Source organism: Dasypus novemcinctus, chromosome 3 (assembly GCF_030445035.2).
Source record: "Dasypus novemcinctus isolate mDasNov1 chromosome 3, mDasNov1.1.hap2, whole genome shotgun sequence".
NCBI lineage: Eukaryota > Metazoa > Chordata > Mammalia > Cingulata > Dasypodidae > Dasypus > Dasypus novemcinctus.
The window spans coordinates 84,489,791-84,509,241 of NC_080675.1; the positions used below are offsets into that span (position 1 = coordinate 84,489,791).

Consider the following 19,451-nt stretch of genomic DNA (forward strand, 5'->3'; position numbering starts at 1 on the left):
TGGCCACTTGAATTCAGATCATATTTAAAAGTGGCCAGACATTTCATGAGCAGATTTTTCCCATGGTGACAATAAATAATGCTATAAAACTCAGCAGTGAATAGAACCAACCTTAACAAATTTGTTTTTCTTTTTAAAAAAAAGGAATATGGTTAGTTATTTGGCCATAGTGCTTTTTAATTCAATTTTTAAAATTCTAACTTTAATAATTACTCTACAAATCTCCCTCCTCCCAATAACTGAACTCCAAGGACATACCTCAGAAGGTGCTTGCTGTGTGCTTATATAATAGATAAGAAACAGCCTCATTTTATCTTCTGGAGTTCCTGCTACATAGGGAAAAGTAGATTTGAAAGAACACTTTCATAATTCTGCCTATTATGTATTATATCAACAATTATAAGTGTATAACAATTCAGGGCATATATAAAAACAACAAAAATATGGTTCCTGATTAAACTGATTGAAGCTTATAGGCACTATACTTAAAACTGTGTAAAATAAAGATATGGAAAAAGATTAAATGTGGGATTAGCAGGATGAGATTATAGAAATATATACATTCAATGCTCTAAACTGTCTATAATGTTGGGATTTATATTTCAGATATAAATTAAAATAAAACAAAAGATATGGGTAGGGTGAACATGCAGTTCTAAACCAGGACATTTCTGAAATGGAAAGGAGATACTAGTAATAACTGCTTAAGAACTGCTAACAAAATGGGACTGACCAGGGAAACCAATGAATACTGAGGTTATAAAACTTTGCTGGCTAAAATCACCTACCTGAGCCTAAAATTATGCTTCTTAAATGAGTACCACTAAATATGCATGTCTCCTATTTCTGAAGGATATTATATTAATAAAAGATTTTGAAAAAACATATTTTTATATTTTAAAAAACTGTTAATATAGTGCAATAGTACACAACATTTGTCTGAAAATTTAACACAAGCCATAAGATTTCAAAGAAATTTCTTGCTTACAGTAGGTGCTTTGAGCTACTACCCCCTACTACTCAAAGCCCAAGACTGCCCAGTGAAAATCATTTACTCTCCCCTCTGTTACTGGATACATGCGGGTGGAAAGCGATAAGGTACTGATCATAGGTAACTCAGTTTCACTACTCAACAATTAATAATATGTACTCACACTCCAAAGTAAGTCCTAATACACTCAGTTGTTTTATTTTATTATGGAATAAAAATTAGGAGCATTTATTTCAAAGCACAATGGCTGATGAACCATTGACTTTTAAAATCATTTCTAATCCAGACACCTATTCTCAAATTATCCATACCTCCTGAATAAGACAAAGAATGGATCATTGCATGATAAAATTCCCCAAAGTTCTCAACATTACAAACATGTACTTTAAACACTTCAAAGCAATCTTTTTAACTTTTTATTTTGAAATAATTGTAGATTCACAGAAAATTATAAAATAATACAGAGATGTCCCAGTTACCCTTCACCCAGTTTCCTCCAATGGCAACATAAAGTACAATATCAAAACCAGGACAGTGACACTGGTAGAATCCACACATTGTAAAATTCAGATTTCACTGGTTTTTTTATACACACTTATTTGTGTGTGTATTCAGAGATGTACAGATTAATATAACCACCATCATAATAAAAATACAAAACTATCTCATGACCACAAAGATCTAACCCTTTATAGTCACACCGACCTCCCACCCCATACTGCTAACTAACATCTGGCAACTATTAATGTGTTCTACATTTCTATAATTTCGTCATTTTGAGAATGTTATGTAAATGAAATCATATAGCATGCAACCTTCTGAGGTTGGCTTTTTTTCACTTAGTGTATCTCCCCTAAGATTCAACCAAATTATTGCCTCTATCAATAGTTTGTTTTTATTGCTGAATAGCATTCTAGTAGTAATTGCAGCTGAACGCAAGACCACCAGCACGAACGAATGCAGAAAGCACAGGAGTCTAGTACTGCAAGTGATTCATTTACCCTGGTTGTCCATCACTTGCTGTTCTTCCTTTTGTCTCAGTCAGCCACAGGCTTTGTCTTGAAGGACTTAAACATGGTTTACTCAATCATTTTTGTGGGTTTCCTGGAGAAATGCCCATCTCACCCACGGGATCGTAAGCTCCATGAAGACCAGGACTGGTTCTGTTCTGTACACCACTGTAACCAGCAGTCAGCACATGGTCTCCCCTGCTGGGCCTCTGATTTCAGTTGCTTTAATACATATGTAGTGATAACTCATTACGGCTGTTTTTTTTTAAGATTTATTTTTTATTTATTTCTCTCCCCTTCCCCTCCCCCCCCAGTTGTCTGCTTTCTGTGTCCATTCACTGTGTGATCTTCTGTGTCTGTATGTATTCTTGTCACTGGCACCTGGAATCTGTGTCTCGTTTTGTGCGTCATCTTGCTGTGTCAGCTCTCCGTGTGCGTGGCGCCACTCCTAGGCAGGCTGCACTTTTCTCGTGCTAGGCAGCTCTTCTTACGGGGTGCACTCCTTGTGCGTGGGGCTCCCCTATTGGGGGACACCCGTGTGGCATGTCACTCCCTGCGTGCATCAGCACTGCACGTGGACCAGCTCATCACATGGGTCAGGAGGTCCTGGGTTTGAAACTTGGACCTCCCATGTGGTAGGCGGATGCTCTATCCATTGGGCCAAATCTGCTTCCCTCATTATGGTTTTGTTTCCCTAATGGCCAATGAGGTTGAAAATATTTTCATGTGCTTACTGACATATGTGTATATTCTTTCAGGAAATGGCTATTCATGTCTTTGTGCATATTTTCTAATTTGATTTTTTTTTTTACTGTTGAATTTTAAGGTCTTTATATGTTCTATATACGAGTCAGTTGTCAGATACACAGTTTGCAAATATAATCTCCCTGTCTACAGGTCTGTCTTTTCACCTTGCTGAGTCTTTTGTAGAATGAAAGTTTTAAATTCTGATAAAGTCAATTTACTGAGCTTGTTCTTTTATGGATTTCTTCTAAAAATTTCATGGTTTGTTTCTGATCCATTTTGAGTTAATTTTTGTATATGGTGTGAGATTTAGGTCAAAGTTTTTAATTTTTTTTTAATTTTAATTTTTTGCCCATAGATGTCCAATTGTTCTGGCACCATTTGTTGAAAGATTATCTTTTTTACACTGAATTGTTCTTGCATCTTTAAGAAAGTACATTTGGTCATATTTATGTGGCTTGTGTTCTAGCTTTTCTACTCTGTTTCATGACTTTATGTGTTTATTCCCCTGCCAACACCATATAATCTTGATTATTACTCTTCAATGGTGATTACAGGTTTTTATGTGAACATAAGGTTTCATTACAGTAAACACCTAGGAGTGGAAAGACTGGGTCACACAGTAAGTGCATGTTTAACTTTAAAGAAACTACTAAACTCTTTTCCAGAGTGGCTTTATAATACTGCATTCCCACCAGCATTACAAGAGAGTTCTGCATTCTAGCATTTGATATGTTCAGTATTCTTTATTTTAGCCATTTTAGTAGGTGGATAGTAGTATCTCATTGTGGTTTTAATTGGCACTTCTCCAGTTGCAAATAATATAGGACAGGGGTGAGAAAATTATTGCCCACACCCACAAACCAAGAACAACTTATATATTTTAAAAGGGCTATTTAAAAAAATGTTATGCAACAGAGAATTATGTGACCAGCAAAGCCTAAAGCATTTACTATATGACCCTTTAAAAAAAGTTTCTTGATGTAGAACACCTTTTCATGGGCTTATCTGCCATCCATATATTTCTTATATGCATTTTTAAACTGAATTCTTTATTTTTTTAACTACTGAACATTTTTCTTTTATGGTTTAGCATTTTATTTGAGAAAACCAGGTAAAAAGTAAAATTCATTTTTTTCTAGAAAACAAAGGTATTCATTAATGGTAAGGTGTCAACATTTTTTTCACAGTTAAATCATGTAAATTTAAGGTTTTGATTTATATCACACTTTATAGTCTATCTTTTATATATATCACACATATTCACTGAAATTGAAGGGTAAAGACTCAAAATACAGATTTATACTAAAATAGATGCGATATAATTGCTCTTGTTCCAAAGAATCATATTGGTATAAGCAATTATAAACTTAAGACAGATAAATGGCCATGTTCTGTAACTACTAATTTATGTTATGTATTTTACAATCTACTATAAATACTAATTTAATGTTAGTACTTTTCAAAATATTTTAAATTCATCAACTTTTTACCCTGTGTTTCAGTTTTTCTCACTTAATTTAGGGACTCTTTATAGATTAACCAGAAATGAAGATATCTGGCTAATAAGAACTGTCCCAGCAATCTTAACAACCAAAGAAGAGTTGCAAAACATTGAGATTTTTGCTTTAAAAACATGGTGATTTTGAATCTTAGGTGAAGTTCTAAAGTCAGAGCCCCAATCAGTCTAGTGAGGGTCTACCCTGCAGAGAGACGTCCTGGCTACCAGTGACTGTTCTTCCAGCAATTTTTCCCTAGTGTTGGAGCAGATCATCATTTGTTCGGTTTGAACATCAGATACAATTTATAGCTGATTGTATTTAGGGTCCACACTGTATGACAAAGACATATCTTTAAACACTAGACTGACAACACAGAACACTCACAACACGAGATGCATATAGCACCCAAAACTCCCTGTAAGATCTGACCTATGTCTTGAGTACAGTCCAGGGCATACCAGAGTGAAACCCACTCTAGTCAAACAATTTTTCTCTCTCTTTTTTTCTTTTGGCTGAGTATATATTTAAAATTGCAGAAAAAATGTAGTTGATTATATTCTGTGTGCTAATGTAAAACAGAAAGGGATTCACAGCTGTGTACATCTGTAGCATAATCTGCTGTTATTTTTATCTCTTCTCACAACTCTTCTTGAGAGGTTATTTTAGGGGCAGAGATGCAGGCCAGGTTAAAAAAAATGACAAAGTATGCCTATTCACATTAATAACTAATAAGAAAGCAAATGAATCTTCAAGTAAAGAGATATTTTATTGGTTCATATCCTGAATACTACTAATTCTTGTATTTAGACTAATTTTTTATATGCCATTAATTTAGAACTACTCTAGTAAAAAAATCCTTCAAACCTCTCATACTACTTTTCCCCACATATATATGTTCCAGAATAGAAAGTGGAGAGGTGGATAGCAGAGAGTGGAAATGTTATGGCCCTCACAGAGAGCAATCCTAACTGAGATCAGCATGTCACTCACTCACGTATACATTATTGTGACTAAAGCAAAAAATTATTGGGACCTACAATCTTATGATACAAAGAAAATGCTAATTATCAAATTTCCAAGTAAGGACTAAAGACTAAAGAATAAGAACGTCTTCAGTTTTAGGGATAACATTCTACTGACATAATCAAGTAAGATAATCAAGAGAGAAGTGCCTGCACTTGCTCTGGCAAATGAAGAATGGTCTCTGGATCTCTGTACTCACGCACTGGATTCATCACAGTTGCACACACTTCACCGAAGGCTCTGCAGACTAATTCTGCGGACTGTTTTATGATCTGCTTTTTCACTGTGGCACTTAGAAGGAAGTTTAGCTGTAGCAATAATAGGTTGCCTGAGGCTGACAGATAACCATCAAACTAAACCACTGCAGCCTTCAGTGCCACAGAATCCAGGCTGGGCAAATTAGTTAAGGGTCCTGTTCCGATTTATGCTACATATAACATAAACTGTTGTATAGTGTTACAGATATAACTCAAACTTGTTCTAGTTAAAATATTTGAAGCTTGCTCATTTATAAGTACATCTGAATGTGCTTCAATCTGAAACTACAGCACTTCCAGGCACCTAACAATGAATTCAAATAAAGCTAATGTCTTCACCATACATAGTGAATTGACCATGAAAACTGAGCCTCGACTGCTGGCTGAGCTGGTGCACATTTGGAGGAGAGGATCCAGGACACAGGAGAAAACCTGGACAAAATCAGCTTGATGAGCATCTAATGCCACAGCTGAATAATAGTGAGATGCCAACATTTAATCCAACAATATGAGCATCTAATTAAATGCAGAACTTGGTCCAAAATGAGGTGGAGGAAGGAGTTCAACCTTGTCCATTAATTTACCTGCATTGAAGACACAAGCTACTGAAGAATACAGAATTTTTTTTTTGTTTAGCAAATTTATTTCTTCAAGGGTAGTCAACAACGTAGTTGCACTATTTCTAACAATGCCACTAACTGTATGGTGGTAGAATTTGAGAAGACTGGAAATTTTATATACTAAACTACCCTGGTTTCAACAACTATTACTTGTTCAATTTGAGTCTTTAGTGGCCTGCATACACCCTCAGTGATATACCCCAGAATTTTCTGAATGTTTTCTTCAACGCTTTGTTATAGCTACTTGCTTTAAGAGAGCTTCAAGGTGTTCCTTTTCAGAAGCAGTAGCTTGATGGAGTCAAGCCAACATATCTCCCACATACCTCAAAGGGTCATGGGTATGCATTTCAATGGGTTTAGTTGTATTTTCTGGGCCCTGTTCTTGTGAAAGCATCAATAAATCCATGAGCAACTGTACTTCTCCTGGCTGTTCTGAATTCATTTAAAATATATTTGGGGAAGCGGACTTGGCCAATGGATAGGGCATCCGCCTACCACATGGGAGGTCTGCGGTTCAAACCCTGGGCCTCCTTGACCAATGTGGAGCTGGCCCATGTGCAAGGAGTGCCATGCCATGCAGGTGTGTCCCCCGCGTAGGGGAGCCCCAAGTGCAAGGAGTGCACCCTGTAAGGAGAGCCGCCCAGCATGAAAGAAAGTGCAGCCTAACCAAGAATGGCGCTGCACACACAGAGAGCTGACACAACAAGATGATGCAACAATAAGAAATGCAGATTCTGGGTGCCGCTGATAGGATAGAAGCGGTCACAGAAGAACACACAACGAATGGACAGAGAGAGCAGGCAACTGGGGGGGGGGAAGGGGAGAGAAATAAATAAAAATAAATCTTAAAATAAATAAATAAAGTATATTTGTATGGGACAGGTCTATCCTGCAGGGCTTCCACTGCCTGAATTAATACTGGCGGTATGTCATATGATTCTTGTGTTATTGTTCTGCATTCACTTTGAGTCCATCAGTAACATCTTTAATAAGCTGTTTCTTGAAAGAAGGCCATCTGTTTTACAATTTCTAAACCTGCAGTTTGGTATCTATATGCAAGAGAATTTTGATATCATTATGAATCTCTTTTATTCTTTCCAATGCTTTGATAAAATCCTCAGTGATAGGTCCCTCTCTTATACCTCAGAGGAGACTAATTTCATCTTAAGTCAGTTGGAACTTGGATCAGAAGGGATCTGCAACTTGTGCTCTTATTTCCAATCTTTGACTATCACCTTAAATCTTACCGGTTTTTACTAACGAATTAGTTTGCCAAAGGGCTGCCAATGCGCAGTATCAGAAATGGGTCGGCTTTTAAAAAGGGGATTTATTTGGGGTAAAAGCTTACAATTCTGAGGATGTGAAATGTCCAAATCAAGGTCTCTGTGGACAGGGTTTCTCAGGGTCCTGCCACGTGTGAATCAAGATGGTGCCAAACTCTGCCTTTCCCTCCAGAACCTACCATCTCCTGGAGTTCTGCAGCAGGCAATCAGGCATAGAGCTCGTCTCTTTCTGGACCTTCTCTGTCAGTTTCTTAAGGCTTCTCTTCCAACATCTCCTGATCATGGTCCAGCTGCATCTCCAGGATCTTCTACAGCATCTATGACAGTAGATTTGAATCTGTGCTGAGGTCCCATCGGCCTTGCTGCTGAGGCTGGTGGCAGCTCGGGACATCAGAGCTGCCCTTGGCCATGGTGCCCTGTGTCCTGCCCCAAACCCCAGACAACTGCTGTCACCTTAGCCCAGTGCAGGGATTGGCCCACAGTGCCATAACTGAATTGTTTTTAAAACAATTTTTTTATTGTGGTTATATCTATATCTATATAAAACATAATTTCTATTTTAACCACTTTCAAGTATACAATTCAGTGGTATTAATATATTCACAGCATGGTGCTACCATCACCACCATCCATTACTAAAACTCTTCTATCATACCAACCAGAAATTCTGTACCCATTAAGAATTCCCTCTCCATTCTCCACCCTTACTCCCATCTGTAGTACCGAGACCTTCTTTCTGCCTTTATGAATTTGCATATTCTAATTATTTCATATAAGGAAGTTCATGCATTTGTCTTATTTCACTCTAAAATACCTTCAAGGTTCATACAATGTTATACCATGTATCAGAACTTCATTCCTTTGTATGGCTGAATAACATTCCACTGTCTATATATGCCCCATTTTGTCAATCTTTCTCTCCATCAATGGACTCTTGGCTTGATTCCATCTTTTGGCAACTCTGAATAATGCTGCTATGAACATTGGTGTGCACATATAGGTTCAAGTCCCCACTGTCAATTCTTTTGGGTATGTAACTAGAATTGGGATTACTGGGGAATATGGTAATTCTATACTTAACTTTCTAAGGAACCAAAAAACTGTTTTCCATGGTGGCTGAGCTATTTTACATTCCCACCAACAGTTCAGAAGTGTTCCTATTTTTTCACATCTTCTCTAACACTTGCTATTTTCTGATTTTTTGATAGTAGCCATTCAATTGGTTGTGAAATGGTATCTTGTTGTGGTTTTAAGTGGCATTTCCCTAAAGGCTAACGATATATATCTTTTTATGTGCTTTTTGGGCATTTGCATATTCTTGGAGAAATTTCTATTCAAGATTTTTGCCAATTTTTAGAGTGGTTTGTTTTGCCTTTTTGTTGTTGAGTTGGTTTTATATATTCTGCATAGTAAACTCTTATCAGGTATATGATTTCCAAGTATTTTCTCCTGTCTCGTAGGCTTCCTTTTTATGTTCATGGTGAAGTCCCATTTATCTATTTTTTTCTTTTGTTGCTTATACTTCTGGTATAATGTCTAAGAATCCATTGCCTAACTCAAGGTCCTGAAGATACTTTCCCTTGTTTTCTTCTAGGAATTTTACAGTTTTGATTCTTCTGTTTAGGACTTTGATCAATTTTTAGTTAATTTTTGTACATAGTATTAGGTAGGGAACTACCTTTATTCTTTTGCACATGGATATTCAATTTACACAGCAACATCTTTTGAAGAGACTATTTTTTCCCTGTTGTGTGGACTTGGCACCCTTATAAAAAAATCAATTGTCCATGGATTTCAGGTTTATTTCTGAACTCTGTTTGATTCAATTTATTATATATGTCTGTCCCTGTGTCAGTACCATCCTGTTTTGATTACTGTAGCTTTATAATATGTATTAAAATGTTGAGGTGTGAGTCCTCCAACTTTATTCTTTTTTATTGAAATGGTTTGGCTATTCAGGGCCCCTTATCATTCCATATCGATCTGATGAATGGTTTTTCCATTTCTGCAAAGAAGGCTGTTGAATTCTGATTGGGATTACACTGTAGGTCACTATCACTAGAACCAATGTCTTAACAATATTTAGTCTTCCAATCCATGAACACGGATTGTCCTTCTGTTTTTATTTAGGTGCTGGTGGTAGTTTGAGTCTTCTGTGGAACCCAGAAAATTCTGTTCTTAAATTGGTCCATTCCTGTGGGCGTGAACCTATTATGAACCTTTGATTAGATTAGATTCAGCCACATTTGATTAGATTATTTCAGTAAGGCATAGCCCAGGATGGGTCTTAATCATCTTATTGGAGTCCTTTATAAATGGAATGAATATAAAGAGAAAAATGGAAAAAAAGGGCAAATACAGAGAAAACAGGCCACAGAAACAAAGAGAACCCCTCAGAAGGTGAATTCAACCCAAAACTGAAGCTGAGAGGAGGCCACTGAAACCAGAAGCTGAAAGCAGCAAGGCCAGGAGAGGGATTTACCCACAGCTACAGCTTGGGGAGAAAGCATCTCCTGATGGAGCCTTGATTTGGGCACTTTCATGGCCTCAGAACTGTAAGCTTATATGTTAATAAATTCTCATTGTAAAATACCACATTTCTGGTATATTGCCACAGCAGCCTTTAGCAAACTAAGTAAGTATTCTCTTTTCAACAATATTTTGTAGTTTTCTGTGTATATCCTTTAGTTCTTTGGTTAAATTTATTCCAATATATTTGACTTTTTTGTTATTTTAAATGGAATTAAAAAATTTCTTCTTCAGATAATTCATTACTAGTGTATGCAAACACTACTGATCTTTGTGTTGCTCCTATATCCTGTCTCTTTGCTGAATTCATTTATGAGTTCTAATAGCTTTGTTGTGGACTTTTTGGGATTTTCTATAATATAGAATTATGTCATTTGTGAACAAGGTAAGTTTCAAAGTTTCAATTCTTCCTTTCTAATTTGTATACCTTTTACTTCTTTTTCTTGCCCAGCTGCTCTGGGTCATCTTCCTCTGTCAATGATTTCTAGTTTCTTTCTATTGTGGTTAGGGAAAATACTTTTTATGAATATGATCTCTTCAAATATATTAGAATTTTTATAGCCTAATATGGTTCGTGCTAGAGGATATTTCATGTGCAAGTGAGAAGAATGTGTATTTTCCTGTTGTGTAGCGTGTTCTGTATATTTCTGTTAGGTCTAGCTGGTTTGTAGATTGTTAAGTCCTCTACTTCCTTATTAATATTCTAGGTACCTATGCTACCCATTATGGAAAGAGGAAGTACTGAAGTCTTCAAATATTATTGTAGAACTATTTTTCCTTTTAATTCTTTAATATGATTCTTGATATATTTTGAGCTCTTTCTTTTGGGGGTGTGTGTATATAATTGTTTTATCTTAAGAAATTACATTTTTATCAATATTAAATGTCCTTTGTCTCTTTTAACAACTTTTGACTTAGTTTTGTCAGATATTAGTGCAGCCTTCCAAGCTTTCCTTTGGTTATTATTTTCACAGAATATCTTTTCCATCCTCTTACTTTCAAACTATTTGTGTCTTTGAATATAAAGTATCTTATAAGCAGCACATAATTGGATTACATTTTTTATTCATTTTGTCAATGTCTTTCAAATGTTGAGTTTAATCCATTTACATTTAAAATGATTACTGATAATGAAGGACTTACTTCTGCCATTGTTTTCTATATGTCACAACTTTTTGTGCCTCCTCCAAAATTGCACTCTTTTGCATTTCATTGATTTTTTTCTAGTGTAGCCTTTGATCTCTCTTCTTTCTTCTCTGTATATTTATGTTATTATTGTCACAAATTACATCTTTATGCTTACGTGCTTATTAATTTAGATTTATATTTATTATTTATACATTTGCCTTTTAAGTCATATAGGAAACAAAAAGAGTAGTTACATACTGAAAATACAATACTTTTATATTTACCTACATAGTTACCTTTATTAGAGATATTTATTTGTATGGCTTCAAGTTACTGTCCAGTGTCCTTTTGTTTCAGCTTGACAGTCTCCCTTTAGCATTTCTTATAAAGTCTAAGTTTAGTAGCAAAGAACTCCCTTAGCTTTTGTTTATCTGGGAATATTTCAATTTCTCTTTTATTTTTGAAGGATAATTTTACTGGAAATAGGATTCTTGATTGAAACTCTTTTTCCATCAGCACTTTAAATACATCATTCACTGCTTTCTGGCCTCCATGGTTTCTGATCAGAAATTGGCTGTTAATCTTATGGAAGATCCCTTGTATATGTGATGACTTGCTTATCTCTTGCTTTTAAGATTGTCTTTTGACAGTCTGACTGGATGTCTTCATGTGGATCTCTTTGAGTTTTATCCTTCTTGGAGTTTGTTGAACTACTTTTATATGAATATTTGTGTCTTTCATCAAATTTGAGAAGTCTGGGGCCATTATTTCTTTAAATATCCTTTCTGCCCCTTTCTCTCTCTCTCCTCTTTCGGGAACTCCTCTCATGCTTGATATGGTATGCTTGATGGTGTCTTATAAGTCTCTTGGACCTGTTAACTTTTCTTCTTTCTTTCTACTCCTCAGATTGGATCATTTCAACTGCCCTATCTTCAGGTTTACTGATGCTTTCTTTTGTAGCCTGAAATCTGTATTCTCCTCTAATGAACTTTTCCCCAGCTGTTGTACATTTCAGCCCCAGAATTTTTACTTGGTTCCTTTATATAATTTCTATCTTTATTAATATTCCCTACTTGTTCATACAATTTCTTTAGTTGTGGCCATGGTTTCCTTCAGATCTTTAAGTGTACTTTAGACGGGTAATTTAAAATCTTTGTCTTGTAAGCTCAATGTCTGGTCTTCTTCAGGAACAGTTTCTGTCAATTTCTTTTTTCCCTGTGAATTGGCCACACTTTTCTGTTTCTTTGTATGCTTGTATAATTTTGTTGTTGTTGTTGAGAATTTGATATTTTGAATATTATAACATGCTAACTATGGAAATGATTCTTCCCCCTTGCAAGATGATTTAATGTTGCCACTTGATGAAGGCTGTAGATGTCCATTTGTTTAGTGACTTTTCCAAACTATTTTTGCAAAGACTATATTTGTCATGTGTGATCACTGAAGTCTCTGTTCCTTTATCCTATGGTCAGTCAGTAATCTGACAGAGATTTCCTTAAATGCCTAGTTCCAGTAACAGAAGAAGGAAAAAAGTGTTCTGTCTCTTTAAATCCCCTTGACCAAGACCACAAGGGAAGCTATATCCGCCTGCCGGTTTTGAAACAATGGCCAGACTCTGTGCCAGCCCCTCAGGAAATCACCAGGCAGCTAAAAACAGATACCTCAATTTTGGGGGGACAAGATCCCTATCGTCCACTTTGGCATGAGCGATCTATATTAGAAATGTGGGTTGCACTGCTAATGAATGCCCGCTGGGAGGCTGGTAGCAGCGACGTGTAATGCTGATAAGTTCACTAAAATTTACCAGCTTCTTTCTTCACCAAGCACTTCCCTAGATTCTACTGCAACTGTCTGACTAGAAAACTGAGTTCTGAAATAGTTCATTCAGAAAGTTCTTGCCAGCTCAATAGTTGTTTTGGTGGAGGGACTGATTACTGAACTTCCTACTCTGCCATCTTCTATGATGTCACTGCATGCTAAGCTTTTAAGAGTTACATGATAATAAAGGTTTAAGCGCATTTAGAGTATTCAGCCAGGGCCTGGAACCTAGTCACACTGAAGTCTTTCTTGTGCTCTTTCTCCATTTTAAAGGCATTTCCCTCACTGTGTAATTTATTATATCTTACAGAAAGGTTTTAATTATAGTTCAGAGAGCTTTTTTCCCTCCCTAACAATTTGAGAGATGCTACCCTATCACCCCAAGTGTTAAAGATGATCTCCAATATTACAAATATCAAAATCAGTAAATTAACATTGATACATAGGTACCATGTAATACTCAGATTTCATTCATATCTAAACAATTGTCTCTATAATACCCTACAGCAAAAGGATCAATTTCAGAATCATGTGTTGCATATAGTTATTATGACTTTTTCAGCCTTCGGTATGAAATGCTTCTTTAGTCTTTCCTTGACTTCTGTGGCATTGATGTTTTTGAAGATTATAGGGTAGATTTTTTTTTTTTACAGTATCTTGCAATTAAGATTTGTTTGATATTTCCTCATTAGATTCAAGTTACGCATCTTAGGCAGAAATACAAAACTGATGCTGTGTTCATTGCACCCTATTGGCACTATTTCAGCATGTCTCATTACTGATGATATTCACTGCGATTCCCTGATAAGGTATCTAACAGACATCTCCACTATAAAGTTACTCTTTCTCCCTTTGTCAATGAGTATCTTGTGGTTAGGTACTTCAAAATTATGTAAATATCCCATAAATTTTCAATTTATTCATTTTTATATTTGTATGGATTTATGGCTCTTATTTCATTCTGTGGGCTTTATTCTGTTATGCTATCATTATTTACTGTGATACTCAAATGATCATAATCTAGCCACTAGGCAGCCCTTTGATTTGACTTTTAGGTACTTCCTTTAGTTTTTGGCACAACAAATTGTTCCAAGCTCATTTTATACTTTTCCTCTCTACTCCACTTCTGGAAGCCATCACTTCTCCAAGGTGTCCTAGTGAAAAATGGTATTTAGAAGTCAAAAATCATTATTTTTGGGGTATTACTGTTCCAACTTTTGGCTGGCAAAGCATATGTACACACACACACACACACACATCTCATTCTAAATTTATTTCTGTATCTATCAAATACGTATATAGTGAAAACACTAAGTTCTCACTAATACCTAAAATTCCAATCCAGTACTACAAGATTTATTCTAGTTTTCTTCCTTTTATAATTCCCTTTTCTGATGATGGGAAACTTTATTTCCTTTCTATCATCCTATACATTGACTTCTTCAGTCTTTGAAGTAACAAATTTCCCTTTTCTGCTGCCATCCCCTTGCTTGCATGGATGACTTCCTTATTCCATTGGGTTCCGATTCCCTACAGTGGACACTCCCACATGCCTGGACATCGTTTTTATACAACCTGGGCCCACGCTGGGTTGTGCCGATGCAGGGTTATCCTCATCAGTCTGTTTAGGCTCTAACAGCCCTTGCTGGACTTGTCCCACATGGGGACACCATACTTACCTTTCTTGGACTTTGATACCACATGTCAGATTACCTGTCCTCCTACTATACAGTTTGCAACATCCTGTTCTGGGCAAAGTGACATTAGACAGACACTTTCTATGACTGCTTATCTTTCTCTGCCCTACCTAATATCTTTAAGAATAAATTGTTTGAGAAAGGAAAGGAGAGGAAAAGGAAATGCTCTGATGGCTTTTTTATTTTTTAAAGGAGGTACCACATATTGAACACAGGATCTAGAATATGGGAAGCAGGTGCCCAGCCACTGAGCTATATCCGCTCCCCTCTGATTGCTTTTTGTTAGCAACACTTATTATTTCAATTTTACTCAAATCTTTTTGTAAATAACAAAGAATAGTTCTTAAGTGATGGACTTATATAAAACCTTTTGCATTTTTTCAACAGAAAGTGAATATACCTCCAAAATGTTATATTACCACAAATTTAGCTTTTAAAAGTATGAGCAGCACTTACATTTCTCAGAGGTTTTAATGAATGGAACCCCTTTAAATTACAAAACATCTTGGACTTTTATTATTTTCCGATTAGGAATAAAGTCTAAAACTCATATCAAGGCTAACTCAAAAACCATCATCATTCAACTGAATAGCTTATATACAAAATGAATCTGAAACTTTTCATTCATTTGGGAAAAGAAATGAGACTTGAAGTGAAAACTTTTCAGAAATGATCAACGAATCTTTAAAATTTAGAAAATTTTAAAGGATAAAACCCTATATAGACTCCATGGTCATTAAAATTGAAAGCAAAAGATTAAAGTTGCTAAGAACAAATAGCTATATCTTGTTTTAAGAAAATCTAACACAAAAATATTTAGAAATATAAATATAAAAGGATGACTAAAGAGTTCCTTTAAAGAGTTAATTGCCTAAACATTTAAAATAGAATTCAGTGTTTTAGATAAATCTTTTTAAGAACAACTTTTTGAAGCTTAACCAGAGTTCACCAGTAATTAGAAACTGTATCACTAAGACATTTGTGTTGAATCTAAATGCTATACCTTCAAATCTTCCTGGAATAAACAAAAATTGAGATTCAGATGCATGACTTTAAACAAATAAATGTAAAGATCATTTAAATTCTATCAAACAAAAAATCTGATAAAATGAAAATCATTTTCTACTTTAAGAGCTGCTATTTTGCAAATTTTCAACAATAAATAAATCCTTTAATTATGTCCTAGGCATCAATTGTTGGAAAAACAATAATTCCATTTAGATATTACTCAAATTTAAAATGCTAGATTCATAAGATGTGAAATTTCTATTAGCCTCAAATTTATAGTACATACCATCAGGGTCTGATATTATATCCAAAAGAGATTTATCCAGAGTAGTTTTGCTCATTATTTTTTCTTCATACTCAAAATATATATCCAGTTTCCTTGCCTGTTCCAAAATAAATATAAGATTAGTAATGAAAATAAACTAACAATCTTTTGGCTAACCAATGACTTTCTGGAAACTTCTATAAGTGGAAAATATAAATACGTATTTGGTGACTTTAAAATGAAGCATACAAATACCATAATAGAAAATGAAAAGTTATTTTATTTCAAAAGAAAAACTCGAATTAACTGAGTAAGAGGCATGCTAGTTCTTAAAACCTAACATCAGACCTGAATATACTGTTGAACTACTGTTCTTCACTAATTGACAAAGCTACAGATATTAAACTCATTTTCCTCTTGTTAATGTATTAACTTAATCCCACCTTCTGATGAGCAAAGGAAATAGAATACAAGAGTAACTTAGTCTGGGGAAACGGACTTTGGCCCAGTGGTTAGGGCGTCCGTCTACCACATGGGAGGTCCGCGGTTCAAACCCCGGGCCTCCTTGACCCGTGTGGAGCTGGCCATGTGCAGTGCTGATGCGCGCAAGGAGTGCTGTGCCACGCAAGGGTGTCCCCCGCGTAGGGGAGCCCCACGCACAAGGAGTGCACCCGTGAGGAAAGCCGCCCAGCGTGAAAAGAAAGAGCAGCCTGCCCAGGAATGGCGCCGCCCACACTTCCCGTGCCGCTGACGACAACAGAAGCGGACAAAGAAACAAGACGCAGCAAATAGACACCAAGAACAGACAACCAGGGGAGGGGGGGGGAATTAAATAAATAAATAAATCTTTAAAAAAAAAAAAGAGTAACTTAGTCTGACTGCTAATGGGTAGGGAGTTTCTTTTTAAGGTGATGACAATGTTCTAAAGTTACAATGTGGTGATGGTTGCATTAACTCTGAATATACTAAAAACCACTGAATTGCACACTGAATCAGTAAATTGTACTGTATGTGAATTATACCTAAATAATGTTGTGAAAAAAAAGTAACTTAGTCACTATTCCAATATATTTTAACACTCTAAGCTCAAGTCAGAATGTGCAACCTTGATTTCTGTTATTGAATGCCTATCAAAGGCTCAATTGAAAAAAGATGAAAGCCTTCCACTTCAGATACTATAATTTCTGTTCTTAGTTTCAGAAGAACTACCAGAATGTTAAATTTAGACCTTATTACTTTTGTAACTTACAGAACTGCCCTCACTGAATTGCATTTTAATATTATATTCTTATCTTTCATTAGTTTCCATTCAAAGCAGCCATGTAAAAACCTATTTGTGAAAATGATGTTAAAATGCCGCATCATTACATCACTCAGTACATCCTAAATAATGCCTACCATCACATTTTTAATGTGATGCTAAATTTTGCTTAGACTAAAAACAGAAAATGCCCTTTTTGATAAAAACTTAACCATCTCTTTTTTATTTTGGTTGCCAGAAAATTAAAATCCAAATTTAAAAAGTTAACTTTAGGGAAGCAGCTGTGGCTCAATCCATTGGGCTCCCGTTCATCCTATGGGAGGCCCTGGGTTCACATACCAGGGCCTCCTTGTGAAGGCAAGCAGGCCTGCAGAGAGCTGATGGCCCGTGCCTGCGAAGAGCTGGCGCTGCAAGATGATCCAACAAAAAAGAGAGACAAGCAGACACAGAAGAATGCGCAGCGAATGGACACAGAAGGCAGACAGCAAAAAAAAAAAAAAAAAAAAAAAAAAGCTGCAAGGGGGGATTTTTTTAAAAAAGTTAACTTTATACTATATAAAATGTATTTTAAAAGTCTATTTCATTTTTGTTGTTGCATGGGCTATTTGTAGAAGCTACTTTAAATTTATTTTAGAATAAGGAATATAGACTATAAATTTATGTTGACTTACAAAATTTTTGAAAATCTGCATAAAATGACCTATGTAATAAAAAAATCTAAAGTACATACAAAGTGATCTTTATAGGTTAAAAGTTCTAAAATAAGTGACTTTATTACCATAAAATGCCAAAACTTGCATTATGTTTACTATGTCTGTAGAAAATAGGTTTACACAGGAATTATAAATTGTTTTAAGTCTTTTCCTATGGCTGTTCCAAAGGGATTACAAGAAAGCAAAATCAATCTCACTAAAATTTTCATGGATATGTTTTAAAGACCTAAGTTATGGTAGACAAAGCATGGGACTTAAATGTCAAAAGCCCAAGTTCTAATCTGTGATCTGGCAAGATAGATTTGGCCAAATATGCAGTATCTCTGAGATCCCATTTCCTCTCAAATAAGGGAAATTATCTATTTAGGGTTGTTGTAGCAAAGTAAAATGGAAAATTAGGTGAAATTACATAACATACAAAATGTTCAGTTTATTATTTCCTTTAAAAAGAAAAAAACATATCCCATGTTAATAGTTTTCAGCTAAAAATTATGGTCTGAAGATGCTAGGTTTGAGAAAGTATTTGTGAAGCATAAAGTACGCTACAAGGCATTGTAGTAAAATCAAGTTCATTTATACAGCATCTTAAATGCAAGTTGTTATTAAGGTGCTCCAACATGCATATAACATTCACATCATGAGTATTTTCATTAACATTAAAATAAGAACCCTCCACAGAACTATTGTAGCTGATCCATAAATACATAAGGAAAGACAGCAACATTGGCACTATCAGGAGGAGTTAGGTGAAAGAAATGAGAGATTTTTTTGAGGCATTTAAAAAACTGCTTTGGACTGAAACTGAATAACAGTAAGCAGTATGACAAAAAAAAGACAGCAAGACAAAATACAGAATGTCTCAAACTTGAGTTCCAACCCTGCCATTAATGAGGTGACATTTAACATGCTTTTTGTGGGGTGAGGGGAGTGGTCTTGGTTCTTTAATTTATTAAGTTAAGAGAGTTGGTAAAAGAAATATTCCCTAAAAGTACTGCAAGATAAAAAATTTGAGAAATACCGGTTAAATAAGTTTTTTAAATACATGACTTCCAGAACACTTTATATATTAAATTGTATTGTCAATCTTCAAGAGATTGGTAAATTGTTCACAAATGTTAAAGAAGACATGAAGCCAAGGAGAGATCATGAAGAACATTTTAATATTAACATTACAGCCAGAGGTAGATGATGTAACAGAGTACAAATAAAAATAAATATTATAAATTTGGAAATTTAATAGTTACGGAAAACTATAAGAAGACATTTTATAACTAGGAATAATGTGAAGTGATGTAAACACAGTTTATGTGCTAGTTTTGACAAGAAAAGGAACTTGAGCAAAAAAAGATGGTCAACATTTTAAAAGATTCTTCACAGAAAACATTCCATTTTTTTCTATACTGATAGAATTTCTTTTAAAAAAAACCTTTTTATTGTAGTAACATATAAGCAACTCAAAATTTCCCATTTTAACCACCCTCAAGAGACAATACAGTGGTATTAATAATTACATTCATAATATGCTACCATCACCAATATGCATGATCCCAATATTTTTATCCCCTCAAACAGAAGACAGAATTCTTTATATCAGGATAACTC

The 19,451-nt window shown here is 35.3% G+C and overlaps 1 protein-coding gene and 1 pseudogene across 3 annotated transcripts in view; both read right to left on the reverse strand.

Annotated features, from left to right (window-relative positions):
- The window catches only part of SCFD1 (sec1 family domain containing 1), a 135,342-nt gene that overhangs the window by 47,316 nt on the left and 68,575 nt on the right, over positions 1 to 19,451 (reverse strand). For all 3 annotated transcript variants that reach the window (XM_071213999.1, XM_058293621.2, XM_058293622.2), the window contains exons 15-16: positions 15,897 to 15,993; positions 259 to 329 (exon numbers count right to left, since the gene is read on the reverse strand). In XM_071213999.1, coding sequence (XP_071070100.1) covers positions 259 to 329; positions 15,897 to 15,993 — 168 coding nt within the window. The remainder of the gene's footprint in view (positions 1 to 258; positions 330 to 15,896; positions 15,994 to 19,451) is intronic.
- LOC139438171 (conserved oligomeric Golgi complex subunit 6 pseudogene) lies at positions 5,300 to 14,608 on the reverse strand (annotated as a pseudogene).